Source organism: Zosterops lateralis (assembly GCF_965231275.1).
Source record: "Zosterops lateralis genome assembly, chromosome: 22".
Lineage (NCBI taxonomy): Eukaryota > Metazoa > Chordata > Aves > Passeriformes > Zosteropidae > Zosterops > Zosterops lateralis.
The window spans coordinates 5,417,866-5,435,222 of NC_139782.1; the positions used below are offsets into that span (position 1 = coordinate 5,417,866).

The 17,357-nt window shown below is 48.4% G+C and overlaps 1 protein-coding gene across 2 annotated transcripts in view; it reads right to left on the reverse strand.

The window, feature by feature from the left end:
- SKI (SKI proto-oncogene) overlaps window positions 1–17,357 on the reverse strand; it is a 101,064-nt gene that overhangs the window by 5,810 nt on the left and 77,897 nt on the right. For both annotated transcript variants that reach the window (XM_083877043.1, XM_083877042.1), the window contains 5 exons: window positions 6,193–6,318; window positions 5,609–5,724; window positions 3,909–4,180; window positions 3,219–3,520; window positions 1,006–1,236 (listed from right to left, as the gene is read on the reverse strand). In XM_083877043.1, the coding sequence (XP_083733169.1) occupies window positions 1,006–1,236; window positions 3,219–3,520; window positions 3,909–4,180; window positions 5,609–5,724; window positions 6,193–6,318 (1,047 nt within the window). The remainder of the gene's footprint in view (window positions 1–1,005; window positions 1,237–3,218; window positions 3,521–3,908; window positions 4,181–5,608; window positions 5,725–6,192; window positions 6,319–17,357) is intronic.

Below are 17,357 nucleotides of genomic sequence, written 5' to 3' on the forward strand. Positions count from 1 at the left end.
CTAAAATTTCTCAACACTTAAGAACTTAAGTTATAATAACATTTTATAAAATGTTCAGGCCTGGGAGTGAGTTCTCACAGGAGTTTTTTACCAGCTGTGCCAGCCACCTAACAGGAGCTGCCACTTTGCCCAAGGACAGCTCTGGGGGGCTCAGGGGTGGCTGTGACAGGGGACTACTGCAGAGGACACTGCCAGCCTGCCAGGCCTGGCCTCAGAAAAGAGGAATAATTTGCTACTTGAGTTTTTTTTAAGGTGATTTTTAGTCTTTAAGCTTAGGAAACCTCATCTGTTCCTTCCCAAGGAAGGAATGCATTCGGAGACAAAATGCCCAATGTCACAGAGTCACCCCAGGACACACCTGAGCCCCCAAGCCACGTTCACCTGCCCTGGTGCTGCTCCCCAGGGCCCTGCAGGGAACGCCCGGCGCAGCAGCCCCAGGGCGGCTCTGTTTAGTCTGGACACCCCTTATCACCCCTTATCAGTGAGACATCCTGTGATGCTGAGAGGAAGCCCCACATCATTTCCTGCTCCTGGCCAGACGTGTCTCAGCGGGAGCAGGCGGCCACTCCCCTTCCCCTTATCAGAGCCCTGGGGATTGTGAGCTTTGCTTCTGCTCTTCCCCTCCTCCCTTAAAGCCACCACGCCAGGGACCTGCAGCTCCCACCTCCAGGAGCACCTGTCTCACAACAGGCTCTTCCAGCACTGCTGGAATTCCCTCTGCCACGAGCTTTTCAGGGCTATGTTGAGCTATGTAAAGTATTTGAAGTACATATAAATACACACAAATTAAAGTACAGTAAACAGTAGCCTTTGAGGACTGTGTTTGAGAGCTCCCTTTAACACGGGAGACCCTTCACACCTCTGAGGCAGGTGCACAGAACGAGTTTAAATTCCGGCCCCATTTTTTGGAGTCCTGGCTGGCCCCTGCCCTGTGTTGCTGCCTCTCCCAGCCGAGGAGCAGGGCAGGGGGGCTGAGGAGCTGCTGCAGGCCCTGCTGGCTCTCACCTGTGCTGAGTACTTGGCCCGGAGCCTGCCAGCCTCGCAGCCCTTGTCGCACACGCGGATCTGCCGCGCCTGCTCCAGCTCCCGCTTCAGCCGGATCCGCGACTCGTTGGCCTCCTTCATCTTCTTCTCGTTCTCGGCCCGCAGCCGCTCGATCTCTTTCCGCAGGTTGCGCTTGGCCTCCGTCGCTTCCCTCAGCTTCTCTTTCTTGGCCACTCTCAGGAACTCCAGCTCCTGGGACACAGAAGCAGGTGAGGATGAGTGCACAGAAGAAGAGCTGCAAGGGGAGCCATCCAAACCACATTCCCACCTCCTGCTGCTTGTGACCGAGGCAGCCCACGGCTAAACCCCACTCTGAACTTTGCACGAGCCCTTTTCCTTTAAATCCTGTGGAGTTCCTGCACTCCAGCTACCCTGAAGCCCAGGATAACAAAAAGCTCAGCGCTACAGCCCCATTTTGCTTTGTCAAGCAGAATAGCTGCGACCATCTGGGCCTGAATAAAGATGAACTGCAGTTGGAGAGAGCTCCAGCACCAGCTCCACGTTCCAAACCACCCGACTGCAGTGCCTGGGCTGGAGCTGAAGGCTCTGAAGATGCACAACGTGGAAAGTGCAGTTCTCAGTGTCCTTTGTGTACGGCAAAGCTCAACAGGACGTCAGAAATCAGTTCCATTTTATCAAGGCTCCCCCAAAAAATCCACTCAAGGCAGGGACAGAACACAAACTGTGTCTTTTCTAGCTCTGAGGTGCTGTAGATGACTCGGGTGAGCCTCAAGACTCCTGACAACCAGCCCATGGACTGCTCTGTCACAAGAGCTGGAAAACTCCACACTAAAACCTGAAGCTGAATGGAAACCACACTTTGTTCTGGGAACTGCCACTCCCCCTGTCCAGGCTGGGAGCTGCCTTGGAATCTCAAATCCAGGAGGGAACCATTAATTGAAGTGATAATGATAAGGAACCTTCAAGATACAAAGGAAGAAACTCCTAAACTGTTAAAATACATTCACAGCAAGCACAGAGATGTGGCTCGCGTTTCCTAAATGGTTAAATTAGAAACTGAAGATCTATTTTTTCCCCCCAGAAGCAGCATTTCCTCCCTGTCCGAGTCAAACCCTCCAGCCCTGGTTGCTGTGAAGTAACACTGCAGGGTCATGGGAAATTCACTCTTCTGACAATCTCATTTCCCAGCCAGGCCATTGTTAGCTCGGCCGTGCCCCTGGAAATACACACACAGCCCCTGGAAATACACACACACATCTCTTCCCTGTGTGCAACTGGGAACCCACACCTTCCCAAATGGAGAATGATAGTTGGGACACAGAGTCCCCCTGCCCCTGACACAGGGCTTGATTTAACACTCAACTGCTTCATGGAATTCCTGCTTTAAATACACACTATTTAGGTGTTATGCATAAATGTTTACTTTTAAATATGTAAAATAAAACACAGATTTACTGGAATACAAAGGAATTAAGTAATTTGCTCAGGGTAACTAAAAAAAAAAGAGCACCAGTGCTGGTTTTGTGCCTCTCACACTCCATCAAACCAGGCCCTTGTTTATTCCATCCCATGGATTCCAGCCCCAGCTTGGGAACAGCTCCACACCAAATATTCAAAGAGGACACACAAATCTTCTAAGCTGGCTCCCTCTTCTATTTCTCTGCACTCTTTTTACCCCAGCTCAAAGAAAAGCCAGTTCACCCATCACTGTGCTCAGTCCTGATCTGCAGCCCTGCCTGCCCATGGATACAACTGATGGATCCAGGATTTCCAGAAATAAGGAGCTGCTTCCCTGACTGAAGCTCAGCAGCGTGGCCAGTGGGATGCCTGACAAAGCCCTTACTTCAGCTGTGGCTGTGTCCCAGGAACACCCTCCCTCACAGAGCCTTTAAAACTCCAGCTAAAGCCTCCAGAAATGTTTCCTGTTCAGTGAAATGAAAACAAAATAAACTCCGCTGGACTAGATGATTTTTTCAGTAATGAAAAGATGTTGATTTTGGTAACCATGGATTTATAACCCAAGGAAAAACAGGTGGCAAGCTTAAAAACGTAGGACTGGTTCTTGTGCTTTGGTTTCCCGGCTGGATTTACAAACAGAGCCTCAGCAAAGGCTGTTGCTATATGGGAAAAATGAGGCAATTCCATTTTCAGAGCTCCCTGCTGGGCTGTACCTGGCAGGGCAGGGCAGGGCAGGGCAGGCAGGGCAGCCTTACCTGGTGCAGGCTGCGCTTGGCCTGCAGGGCCGCGTTCAGCTTCTCCTCCTGCTTCACCCTCATCTTCACCACCTCGTGCAGGAACTTCTCTTTGGCTTCTTTTGTGTCCAGGCCACTGTCCAGGGCCTGCCTGAGGTGCTCCAGCTCAGCCTCCAGCCCGCTGCTGTGGGGGTCGGGGTGTGCGGCCACCTCGTAGGAGCTGTTGACGGGGGCTGGGGGCTGCATCCCAGGGGAGCTCATGTCCTTGGCAGAGCTGGAGGAGGTGAAGGATGGGGAGGAGAGCGAGGATAAGGAGGAGGTGACTGGAAAACAGAAACATCGAGAATTAATTCTAAAATGTCAGAAATTAAGACATAATTATATACAACTCACATATATATTATACAGTTCAAAATGTGCTGAGGCCTTTTTGTACAGAGACACTTAATCATCAACTTTAAAAAGGAAAGGAAATTAAAAACCTACTCATTTTATACTTTGATACTTGAAATATGATGAAAATGCAACCCTGACTTAAGGGACTTGCAATTTGTTTGAATTGTGACTGTGCAACTCATGTCACAAAGGTACCATTGAGTCACTGGGCATCCAGAATTCTTTTTAAACCCCAAAGAAGCTGCACAAGAACCCCTGCAAAAAAAACCCCAGCCCAAATAAACTGAAACAAAGGCAGCCACAAGTGTCACTTACATTCTTCCCTGGTTTCTACTTCAATCTCTGCTTCTGACTCCTTGTCCTCCTCGGGGGCGGTGGCCGTGGTGGCCGCGGTGGCCGCAGCCTCGGGGACAGCCGTGTGCTCTGTGCCGTGTTTCCTCTTCCTGGGCTGGGCAGAGCCCAGGGACTCGCTGCTCCTGGACACCACAGTGGCACAGGGAGGGTTGCTCACAATCTTCTGTTGGGCTGGAGGGGCCAGGGCCACGTTGGGGGCCACGGCGCTCTCAAAGCTCTTGTAGGAGTAAAAGCTGATTGGGAGCGGGAGGCAAAAGGAAGGAGAAAATGGTCACAATTTGTGGCTTTGGAGAGTTCCCAATCCAGTGTTACACTGCAGACATGCAGAGGAATGGCAGTGAATCCCACTGACTTACACCAGCTGGGAACCTGCCCATGGCACTATTTAGTGTTTTGCCCTCATTAAACCCTGGGATCCCATCCCCAGTGCCACATATCCTAAGAGCACCAAGGAGATGAGATCTCCCAGAGCCTAAAAGTCCTAAAGCTGTTTCCTCCTGCTCTTCATGGCACTGTTGTTTTATCCAGCTGCATAGCTGGACTTGTCCACAAATGTTTTGTCAACTCAAACCAGCACTTCCTTAAGAAAACCTGGAAAAGCATCTTCCTGTGCCTCTGTGATTCTGACACACACCTGAGTGTCCATGTGTAAAACCACAGATACAACAACCAACAAACCTTTGGTTAAACCTTGGTGTTAAAGGGGAGCAATAGCATAACATCAAATACACGGAATTTTGCAAAAAGCAGAGCAAAGACTTTGCAACTTCAATTTGGCACCTACAACATGATGTGGTATCAGTTAAAAATTCTCCTGGAACTGTTGTAGGTGGGTTTTATCCAATATTGAAATCAGCAAAGTTTCTCACAGGGATGCCAAACACATTTGCACCACTTCTATCCCTACCTAGTTTAAAAATTAGGATATGCTGATAGGCTTTTCCCCTTCTACATTCTGGTTTTTTTTTTTAAATCAATCCCCACAGCTTCTAAGAAACTGGTTCATAAGGGCAGCACAAAATGTTCTCCATAATATTCCCTAAAACACCTGGTCACTTAAGTCAAACTTTCCAAAGAAATCATCACCCTCAGGCAGAAATTTGGCTCGGAGGTTTTTCAGACTGCACAGCTCCAGTCTGGCACAGGGATGTCGAATTGCCCCGACACTTTCTGTTCTCAGTGTGACACCGAGGTCCCACCTGCTGTGGGTGACTCACTCAGTGCTGCTGCTCTCCAAGAGCAGAGCGTGGCCTTGCTGTCTGGACGGGTCTGACAGGCTCCAGAGCCAGGACCCTCCAGGGCCAGGGCACACAGAGGGTTTGGGGAAACCTCTGCTGTCCCTCAGCCCCCCTGGCACTGTGGGGAGGGGACAGGGGGGAGCTGTGCTGGGAACAGGGAGCTGCTGCAGGTACCACGGACAGGGGCCTGGGAATGGCTGCATCTCCCTGAGCACTGCCCCAGGACAGGGACTCCTCTTCCTTTAACCAGCAAAGCCCAAAACCTTTGATGACTGTACCCAAGTGACCACCCCCACCTGACCTGGCAGTGATGTCACCTTTAACCTCCCAGCACCACTTGTTTGTGTTTCCTTTCTGCAGATTAAACCCCTGCAGGTACAAAGGGGACAAACCCAGAGCCATCCCCTGTCCCTGTGTCCTTACCTGTCCCTGATCAGGGCGGGCAGGTGGCTGTTGAGCTCCTTGTCGCTGGCGGAGACCGCGGGGGACCAGGGCCGGAAGGCGGAGAGGCGCTGCCGGGGGTGGACACAGCCGATGCTCTGGGGACAGGGCAGGGAATGAGTGACTCCAACAGCCTTTGGAACCATCAGCCACCACAGAGGGGAGTTGGGGCTTCCCAGGACACCCTCAGTTATCCCCGCTGGCCGTGACTCCTTGCTCAGGGGTTCCACTGGCAGAGGGGAGCTGCACTCGTGGGTTTTGTTGGCCAATGAGCCCTGTGTAGTTTGTAGGGATCACAAACAGCTCCTGAGCCCTGCAGGATTCCTGTACCTCAAAGGCACAAGGGAATTCCCTCCTTCCCTGTCACAATCCAGGTCAATGAGCACTGGAGGGTGACAAGGAATCTGGGGGGACTGTGCAGCTCAATGCTGACTAGGAAAAGGATAGAAATGTTACTAATTTAGAAACCCTGGGCATATTCTTTCTCTCATTTTCCCCTCTGGTTTCAGTAGAGTGATGCTTTGTGCCAATTTGATCTCTCTTGATTACAAATATTCAACAATCACCTTATTGGATGAACTGGATAAGGACCGTAACCAGCTGGACTGTTTTTCCTTCTCGGTAGAAGCTGGAGACTGGGAAGCAGAGTCATCTATTTTGGGCTTTTTGGAAGCAGGAGGATCTGAAGAGACCTGAAACAATGGCAGGAAAAATCAAAGTCAGAATTCCTCATTTTGCAATCAGCTTAGAAACAAGTTATAAGGAAGAAGCAAATTCTGTTATTTAAAAGGAAGAAACTCGGGGTGTTTTTCTGCTTTTCAAGTGTAAGGGCAAACAAAGGAGTGCAAAGCAGGGGCAGACACAGACTGTGACATAACACACTTCACTCCCTTCATGGGAGACATTCGGGTCAAGTGTGTGTGGCACAGGAGAGATGGGCAGTGATCAAAGGGAGACACTCGCTCCAAGCTGCAGAGAACTATCGGCCTTTTATGATTTTTGTATGCAGAAAGGTAAGTTTAATGTGGTTGCTGAACTGGAAAGATTATTTTAAATGGGAACAGAACAGACTTTGTTATTCTGTTTGCAGTGGTTGTTATGCCGATGACTTCACTACCCCACAGCTGCAGTGGATTCTGGGGGTGCTGCCAAGAGCTGCTTTGCCTTTTCCACAAGTGGCTCAGCTTGGCCCATAAATCATCCTCAAGCATAAGAAAGCCCTTTGGCAAGCAAAATCCCTTTCCTTCAACACTGTGAAGGAATAAAATTCCTATAGTCCCAGCGTGGCTTGCAAAAAAATTGGTAACTACTGGTTTAACTGGTGCACTGGGGATACCAGCTTGAAGCCCTGCCAGTACAAACACCTCTCACAGCAGGGAGGGAGAAGGTTCTGGACCTTGTGCTGCATCATGACCAGAAACAATAAAAGAAACATCCCACCCCTGTTTCTATTCCTTTTTCTGCCTTTTTGCAGTTGAGAACTCTCCACCTTTCCCCATTCCCACTCAGCCTGGCTCCCAGAAGGGTGGCAGATCCACACTGGAGTAATTAATAATTGCTCATATTTGCATTCATTTGTTCCATCCTTTCCCTTCACCGTGATTTTTGTGGGCAAACAAGTATTGATCCAGGTGTGTCTGGAGAACCAGGGGATGGCAATATCCTGGGAGCCTGAAATGCTCCAGCCCAGGTGTCCTTCCAGTGACACAAAGGATCTCATTTGCCAGTGTCCTGTGTCCTGAAAATCAGTCCCCTCAAGGCACCTTCAGCTGGGAACTCCGAGGCTGCTTCTCCAGGTGATACTGAACCCTGAGCACTTTGATTTAAATGATTTACCTGAAAAGCACCTGCAGAATTGCCCAAATGCCCTTCTCAGGACTCTCTACCCAAGAACTCTCTAACTGCACCCCGACAGAGCCTCGATTAGAAGGAAATTACAGTGTCCATGCAGAGCCTGCTGCTCCCCTGGGTGCAGGGCAGATGAGTGTCCAGCCCATCTGGCAGCTCCCCCTCGTGCCCTGGACAGCCCAGTGTGCCCAGCAACGTCACCAGGCCAAGCCTGGAGGGCTCAGCACAACATTCCCTGGCACTGGCACCTCGGGGCAGCTTTCCATACGTAGCAGATGAAGGAGGATGACATGGGAGGGGGGTGTGTGTGTGTGTGTTGTGTGTGTGTGAGCAACCCCCAGGACAAAATTAGCCCGTGCCAGTGCCAAATTCCAGCTCCATGGGATTTGCAGCAGATTCTTTGGGCACAGCTTCAGGCTTCCCCAGGGCTGCCTCCTGCCCAGCCATGGCACAGGCCCTCCCCTCAGACCCAACTAGGAAAAGGCATTCCTGAGCCTTTCTGTAGAAAACACAGGACAATGCGCTGGAAAAGATTTGGTTTTGCTCTCGAAGATGCTGCCTGTGCAGAATTAGTGACAGCATGAGAAAGGCATTTGGCAAGTGACTCCTGATCCCAGCCCTATCCACTGGGGATGGGGAGCTGTGTGGGGAGGGGAGCTCGGGCTGCAGGGTGGGGAGGAAGGGGGGCTTGGAATGAAAAAGGCAACAGGTGGCAAGACTCAGCATGGAGCCCGTCCCTCCCCCCGTCCGTCCGTCCATCCTGAACATTCTGTCCAGGCAGGAATGGGCTGGGCCCCAGGAATGGGCCCAGAGCAGGACCAGCACCCCGAGCACACCCAGCTCTGAAATGGGGAGCAAAGTCAGCCCTACAAAGGTTGGGGGGAGATGTTTCAACAGAATGATCTTGTTTGTATTTTTAAAGGAATCATCTCCAGATTTCTCCACTGTCCCCCTTCCTTCACCTTCAAGTCAAGGCTGACCCCAAGGACCAAGAGGGTCTGAGCACAAAACCTGGGAAATGCTGCTTCACTTCCACGTCCAGAAGCCTGTGCTGATCTGGAAACATGGGAAAAAAGCAGCAAAGGAGGGGTGTACACAGAGGAAAACAGGGCTGTTCTTCCCCAAAGGGATGGAAAGGGACAGAGGAGGAGGTGCTGAGCAGAGCCCACAGGTTTTTCTAACCTGGAGTCATCTCCCACCCCTGGACACTCCTGAGAAGCCAGACATGGAGCAGCCCTTCAGAGGGCTCACAGGGCTGCTGTGAGTGTGGTTTGGGAACTGCTGGGATGACTCCTCCAGTCTCTCCACCCCTCTCCCATCAGCATTACACGGATCATCTGCTGCTCGAGGCAGCAACTGCCTCTTGGTAGATGCTTTAAAAAACCCACCTTGCAATTAGGTTTCTCTTTAACAACAGAAAAATGCAACAATTCCAGTAGTTTCTACTACAGGAAGAGCCTCAGATGTGGAACAAGACAGACACTGAGCACCAAATCTCCTCTCCGTGTGACTCAGCCATTACAGCCCACTCCAGGACAGATTCCAGGCACTAAGATACCCCACTCCGGCACTTCCAGCCCAGCCACAGCAGCCAGCAAACCTTGGTACTGCTTCAAATGGGGACGATTTGATTTCATTTTCTCCTCTGTGCCAAATAATGAAACGCACACCAAGTTGCAAAAGAAATACTGAAAATCTGATCTAACATTTTTGCCGTCTTCATAAACAATTTATGAAACACTTGAAAAAAAACTCCAAAAGACTGAAATAAATAATTCCTTATTTCCTATTCATTTTTATTTCCATTGGAGGCAACTTAATAATCTGCTGTCAAATGGGCTTTGTGCTGGGCACAGCCACTTGTTAATAAACATTTTCTCCAATTCACAGATGGAAAAAACTTAAGGATACAAAGCGAGCCCAGAAATGCTTACGTGAAACATTTACTTAAGCTTAGGGACTATTGGTTTCTGAAGCAAATTTTAGGGGAAAATAGATACAGCAAGATTTCTAAAGTCACTAAAAAAAGATTTCGGAGGTGCATTCCAAAGGGAAATTTGGGCCCGTGAACTTTGCCAGCCATTTTAAAGCAAACCGAAATTAGGCGGCTCAGCTTGGCCTGGGGCCAGCCAGGGCCACATTTGACATGTCAGATCAAATTTTCTACTTCAATTAAGTATTACAGTAACAAACCATGAGACCAGTGGAAAGAATTTTTGACCCTCTCCTTCTCAGGAAGACAAACCTTCCCCAGAGCTCAGTACCAGGAGCAGAACCAGCAGTTGCAGGTCAGGCACCTCAACAACACTTATTTTGCTACAAATGCAATGGAAAATGAGCCCAGAAAAAAGTATTATATTTTAAGATGTAGGAGAGTGCTCACAGGTGTGATTCTTGGTGCCTGAGTATCTACCAAAATACATTTCCTGAATAATTCACTGTATTTTTCCCCATGTGGTACTGAAAACTGGCCTGCTTTTGCCTTGCTAAGAATGAAAACATCAACAAGTGGAAAACACTTAGGAGGTCTCCATACCTGTGGAATATTTAGGTTGGAAATGCACCTTCAAAAATCAACTCATGCTCCAAATCCCTGCCTACCCTCTGCTGATAAAATCTCCCCAAAATGTGTCTGTTGGGCAATAAATCCCAAAACCTGGTTAAAGACAGAGATCTGGTAAAACAGGGCAGTGGCACAGGTTTATTTGAGTTGGTTGCCCTTCCCAGGCACTTCTGTGCTGCTTTCCATGAGGAATCCATCCCTTGGCCTCATCCACTCCATCAGAAGAGGGATGGGAAATGTGGGCCCAGACCAGCAGGAATCCTGGCACATTGTGTGGCATCTTTTTAGAAATTAAAGATTTAATGTCCCCAAAGCTACTGAGTTATCCCAACACAGAGAAATCTGTATTCCAACCTCTTGAAAAATTAATTGGGAAAATACTGTGAGACTAAGAATTCCGGTTTGTGTTTAAGGCAGGTGTAAATCAGAAACAATTCCACTGGAAAACCCGCAGATGGAAAAGCAGGGATAAGCAGATAAAATAAAAACTGGGCTGTAAATCTACAGTGTCCTCTCACTGTGCTCAGCCTGCTGCACATTCTCACCCGAGGAGCTCAGTTACACCCTGAGAACGGGTGGAGCTTCCTGTCCCATCGGATTCCCCGTCTGGGTGCAAAAACTGAGCCACTTTCTCAGCAGGGCAGCAGCCACCAGGGCTGGGCTGATGCAAACCCAGAGAAAGCCCGAGAGGCTCTGCTGGGGCCCAGACATGCCAGACACCACGGGGGAAAACCGCACCAGAGCAGCAAAGAGCCAACACAGAGCAGCACCCTGTGCCCCCGAAGGAGCTGCCAATGTCTGCATTTCACGGGGCTCTGAACTCCAGGAAATATCTGCACAAACCAAAGGTTGAGCAATCGGTGTCTGAGCCCTGCTCCACGAAGGGCACGTTGAGAAACACAAGTGGAACTGAGAAAGAGAGAGAGAGAGAGAACTTCCAGGGTCTATTCTAGGTGGTTTTCCTGGTTCACTTGTGTGACCACAGGGCAGTCACACCCAGCTGAGCTGCAGGCAGAAAATGGGTAACACCACTGACCCCTTTTGAAAGGCTGCCATGACATTTATCTCCTGCTCTGACTTGGAACAGAAGGATGCAGAGTTTTATTTTAAGCCCAGTGAAGTCCTGGCCCTGAGTGGCCACTCCTCCTCCAGGAGCACCCAGGACACGTTTTTCAGGCTCCTGCTGGCACAGGGATTAAGAAGTTCCCCAGCTGTGTAAAATGGCATTTCAGAAGGAATGTACCTTGACCAGTGACAAGGATTCAAATCTCCTTCTGGAGGTTACTGGGACCACAATTCCCACACCTGGGAACTGAACCTGGAATTTTCCACGTGCTGCATTCAGGAATCACAGGCCTGAGTCTCTTTAAGAACTGGCTGAACCCCATGAGATGGGAGAGGGCTTTGACAGCCTTAAGATTTCTTTCAGATTTCCAGTTAAAATCAAATTTAAAAATGCCCAGTGGAGGTTTCTTCCATGTGGGAAAAGGGCCCTTTATCCACATCCTTTAAGCCTCCAGGAGCACGTCGCCCATGGCCAGAACACTTCTTCCTAAAGCCTCTTTGTGACGTGCTCCAGAAGTGATTAATAAGGTATTAGAGGTCTTTGTAAGGACTGCACTTTCACGTGGATTAAAGGAATAAATATATTCAGGTACAGATTGAAAGCTGGGGAGGGTTGTCTCCATAATAAAAAAAGCTAAAAATAAAGCTGTGCCACGGAGCTGTAAGAAGATTTACTGCTTGTCTACTGTAGATATTTAAAAGAGAAAAAAAAAACCTACCACACTGCAGTGTCAGTTCCAGAGTGAGTATGTAGCATTTGTTTTATTTTTCTTTTTTTTTTTTTTTTTTTTTCAATTTTGGTTTCATTGGGCAGGAATCCAGACTTTCCATCTTCCCGTTTTTTCTCTGCTCTGGTGGAAGCACAAGGACTCATTTTCCCCTGTCATTTTGGGACGTGTGATTACGGGAAGTATTTGCTTTTCTATTCCTGCCTTCACAGCACATGCTGACTGCCAGTGTGTCCCCCCAAGGGTGACCTGGAGGAACCTCCACCAGCCACACCTGCCAGGCACAGCCAGGGGAGGAGCTGTGGAAAAATCCCTGCTGGACTGCCCTGCTCCCCCTGCAGCCTCGGGGGCTTTGTCTCCTCCTCACTGGGGGCTCCTGAAGGGCTGATTTTTTCAATGCAAAATTTTTTCAATACCTTCCCAGCTGCTCTGGAAGAACTGGATGGGAAGAAGAGATGGTTTGGTCGTGTGGCAGCATGGGAAGTTCACCTAAAAAAACCTGAGAACTGAGGTTTTTCTCACACCTGTGCAAAAAAATCTTTAATTTCTATGGAAACACGTCCAAAATTTACAACAGCAAAAGTGAAGGGACTGGGCTGTTTTATTTCAGACACTATCACAGCTTAAAGCAAAGTCCTGCAAGTACCCTTTGATGAATTCATTTTGTAAAGGCAAATTTAAATTATTTTCTAGAACACTCTACATAGCCCCTGGCATAAGTCATCATCCATTTTCAAAGCTTCTTGGCCAGCATAAAAGAAAGGAAAAAAACCCCCACATTTTCTCTCCTGTCTCAACATTTCTTTCCTTTTATTCCTTTAGCACAAAAAAATTAGGCCAGATGACATCTGCTGATTGCACTTATCCTTGGGAGCAAACACAAGGCATTTCTAGCAGGCTGTGCCACAGCAAACCCAGCAAGCACCTCCCAGAGCCACAAACTCCCGCCTGAAATGCAGGGAGTAAAAGCAAATCTTTTTTATTTCTCACACACTGGTGAAGCTGCTGGGATTCTTTGGGCCACTGGGGGCTTTACTGCACCTTGTGAACTTTTTCCCAAGTTCCATGAAGCTTGGACATAATGAAGATTCTACCTGGAAATCTGCACTGATAAAAAATGCTCAGCCAGCTCACCTGGCTGTTCAATCCCTGATCTTTACAATTATGCTTTTAATTTACTGTTCTCCTGCTGCATCCATCACGTAGAATTACTCTTTGATATAGATATGGATCTATAAATCCACACAACTCTTCAAATCTTCTACAAATAATGACTTCTTAATAGCCATTCTCTTGGTCTCAAAGTTCTATGAACCTTTAGCAGTTGCTCCCAAAATCGGTATTTCCCATTCAGAGTGATTTTGATTCCTCCAGAAGTCCCTCTGCCATGGCCAGAGCACAAACCCATCATGGCGTGATACCCTCTGCCCTGATGGGAATGCTGAAATAAGCCAGAAAAAAAGGAAAATACATGTGTGAATGTGGCTACCTGAACCTCAGTGTTAAATCCCTCAAATGAAGCACCTCTGATCTGTTGATTTTTCTGGTGAAGAAGCCTCTGCAAAGAGCTGATCATTTGTTACATGATGTGCCTGCCTTTTGCCTCTTGGCTAATGCAGCTGGAAGCTTCATTTCCACTGGCTAAGAGTCTGTTTTGCCTTTCCAGTGGAAACTAAAAGTTACAGCTTGAAAAGAATTCCCTGCCCTGTGGTTTGAACCAAAACAAAACAGCTCAACTCCCCCTTGGCCCTGGCAGAGCAGAGGCAGAGCTGGAGCCCAGCACAAAGCAGGTCAGAGGGGCTGAGCACAGGGAATGGCCCCTTCTCCTCTGGCTGTTTTTATTGGCAGCAGCTCCTGGGAACTCTGGGGTGCCCTGTCAGGAGCAGGGCAAGGAGAGTGACCAAGAGGGAAACATGGGCAGGATCTGTGCTGCACACACAGGGATGGGTGTGCAGGAAAACAGGGAGCACTTCTGGCTCAAGGGGAGGGAAGTGATGCCATCAGGTTCAGCAAGGAAAAGCAGAATTTCCTCTGCGGACAGACTTGCTCTGCCCAGTTTGTGGGGTCACAGTTCTGGTAATTAAAAAGCCCTTTGTGAACAGAATTTTCTCCTCACATTTTCTCTGCAGCGCAGCCAGGCTCCCTTGGTGTAACTGCACTCAAGTTCCAGCTCCAAACTCTCCCAGGCATCTGTTCCTGGAGTTTGGAGACATGTCCACTCTGCCAGCCAAGAACCTCAGTTTAGTCTCCAATGTTATATAAAAGGCCAAGTATTCCCCTTGTGACTTTCACTAATTCCAGCACAGTTTAGGAAGCCAAGAAAGGAGAGAGAGAGCTCTAAAACTGATAAAACTGATGGGCTTTTGATGCTCTTTTGCCAAACTCCTCTGGGGTACCTGGGTGTGGAGCTGCCAAGCTTCAGTGTGCCCTGATTTGGGTGTCTCCAGCTCCTCTGCAGAGCTCCCTGGGCACAGAATCTGCCCCGACTCATCTGAAGAGCCACCAGAACCAACCCTTTTTAATCCTGACAGGAAAAGCAAGCAGCAGAGAGATCAGCCAGGTCAGTAACCAGCCTTGATGTACCAATTCTCCCAGTCCAGCTGAAGAATTCACTGTCAGCCCTTGCTCCACTCACCCTCCCAGCACCTAATCTGCTATTTCTGCCAGGCTGGCTCTCCTGGCACATGTGTGTGGGCGTGTGACATCGCTGCCCAGGGCAGGGGACAGCCTTTTGTCAGCCTAAGCTGGGACAAGAGCCTGAGGACATCCCCAGGAATTACCTCAGAGGCTGAAGAGCAGTGGAGCAGAGCAAGCACAGCCCCCATGTCTGCACTGTGCCTCACATTCACCCGGGTTATTTACAGGGATCCTGCTCTGCATCCTCGCCCTCCCACTCCAGGAAAATGCATTTGAGCAGCACATCTGGGTGGCTTTTTGGTCACACAGAGTAAAAACTGTACAAAACAACTGGGATCCTCAGACTGCGAAAAAGGCAGCATTGCCCTACATTGATTTTTCATAGAATTTCATTTAGTTGAGATGACCACAGGAAAAGCTTCAGAGTGTTCTGGGGGATGCAGCGTGTGTGGAATGACAGGACCCAGAGCCAGGCTCTGCTTTGGAACCCAGGCACAATGAAGTGTAGGGAAACAACTGCAACTACCTCCAGCACTTTCACAAACATCCCCACAAAGTGGGAACTTTCTGCTCCACCCAGTGCAGTTTTTAAACCCAAGACTGCTTTACATAAATATCAGTGAAAGTCGATGCATTGGCCATGGATTAATAGTTACAAATCCTATTAAGGTTACAAGGCAGTGCCATGGAAAACCCCCCCAGTCCCAGTGGGAAAAGAAGACAGAGTGAAGCCTCAGATACCTAAAAACTCACACCTTGAGTCTCTATCAGAAGATGAATGAAGGAGGAGCAACCATATAGTTATAGATATTTAAGGTGCCAATGGCTTTAAGTTACTGAGCAATTTTAATACCCTTCAAAGGAACTCAGTTTTCAGTCAAGCACTGCAAGAACATGCTGAGGAGTAACTTCTCCATATACACAAGAGAGGAAAAACCTAAATTCTTTGCTTACAAAATGTTTTGAAAGCTGCAGACAGGCAGATGCTTCCCTAAGCACCCGACAGCCATGGTGCTCTGCAGTTCTAAGAAAGCCACAAGAAGCTCATCTACTTTAAGCAACAGTTATTACTCCTGAACCGTCCCCAGAGCTCCCAGGATAAAAAGGCAGACAACCAATTACAGTCTTAGACTTCCAAAGCTTATTTTGCTCCTTCAGAAATAAGCAGCACATGCTCTTTCCACCAGACATGGAGTTAAGGAGGGGTGAGGGGTGGTTTAAGAGGAGAGGAAGGAGGAGGAGGAGGAAGAATGGAGAGAAGAGGTTGCTCCTTGCTGCTTGAGTTTGCTCTTTCTGCCAAAGCAGCTCTGCTGTGTCAGGAAGGCTTTGCTTTGGAGGAACCTTCCATGTTCCAGTGACTGATTTGTCTGAACAGAATTAATTTTAGCCACAACATCCACCATGCTGGAGTGATGCGCTCAGAAAAGGATTTTTATCGTTCAGAATGGCCCTGGTCGCCTTGAGAAAAGAGAAATGCTTCCAACAGTTACCAAAAAATTAAAATAACTGAGCTAAATCGCATGGTGGGATTGCTGGGGTGTCCTGTGCAGGGCCAGCAGTTGGACTTGGATGATCTTTTTGGGTCTCTTCCCGCTCAGGGCATTATAATATAAAAATATTATCCCCTACTCTGGGATGTTCCACATGAACACCCTCACTGAAGAAGAAGCCTTTAGCAAATTGTCTCGTCCAATAGACAGAATTTTGACAAAAAGCTCACCAGTTTCTCTGCTTTTCCCCAACATAAACTCACCTTTTGACTACAGCTAAGAGATCTAAGAGGAAATGCTCCATGTGTGTGAATATAGAGAGAGAGAAAGACACAACATTTCAAAAAAACCCCTCTACTTTGTGTAATATTAGATGAGGCAGCAAAAGATAATTTGAAGGGAAAAATGGAAGGGGAATAGGACGGACAGGAGGGGGAAATCTGGGACACTCCAAGAAGGCTTTCAGTTCTTGTATAACATGATAGATTTTAAGCCTTTAGGGGAGAACTGGCTGAGCAATATTGAGAGCAGCGTGACTGCGCAGCCACATGGGTTGTGTCTGCTACAACTCTATTAATAGGAGAGCATAGAGGGAGGTTGGACTGTGCACACTCCACATCCACCAACAAAACTCCTGCTTTCCCTCCCCACTGCATCCCCTCTCATGGCCACAGTGACAATGTGGGGGCTCAGAATGCCCAGAGCCCCCAAAAGGGCTCCACTGCCACCCCAAACCAGACCCTTCCCTTGAGAACCCCCCAAGGCACTGCCTGGCCCCAACTCATCCCCACCAAGCACTCAAAGCTCTGTTTGCCTCTATTGAGAATTAACCGGCTTTAAACACAGATTTTTTTAGTGCTGAACTGCAGAATTGAGGCTCGGGTTGGTCGATGTACAAATCCTGTTTGTGGTGCCCCAGCAATAAACACAACCCCTCACGACGTGAGTTGGGCTTGCCTCTCACTTCTCACTTTGCTGTTACAATGCAAGTTCTATTCCACATCCCCATTCTGTGTGTGTAACGGGCCTGACCCCTATAAAGATGGTCAAATAAATATCTGGTGACCTCACAAGTATGAAAATAAGCTTATTTGAAAGAAAAAGTATATCTTCAGGGGGTTTGGCAGTAACTTTCAATTATTTTTAATTGCCTGGAAAATTAAAGTAAGAAAATAGTGTGGTATAAATGTTAGGGCACATTATTAAGCCGTTTTCATAATATCTTAGCCATAAGCTTAACAGACAAAAAGGGTTTTTTTAAGCCTAGGTCATCTGTTCAATATGAATGGCCTGTCTGTTCCCAGACTTCCTCAAGGGGTAACTGAACTGAAATATTCCATGATAGAAACCAGATTCAGTTTGACCTGGTAGGCAACGAGAACTCCACAGAACCTTCAAGC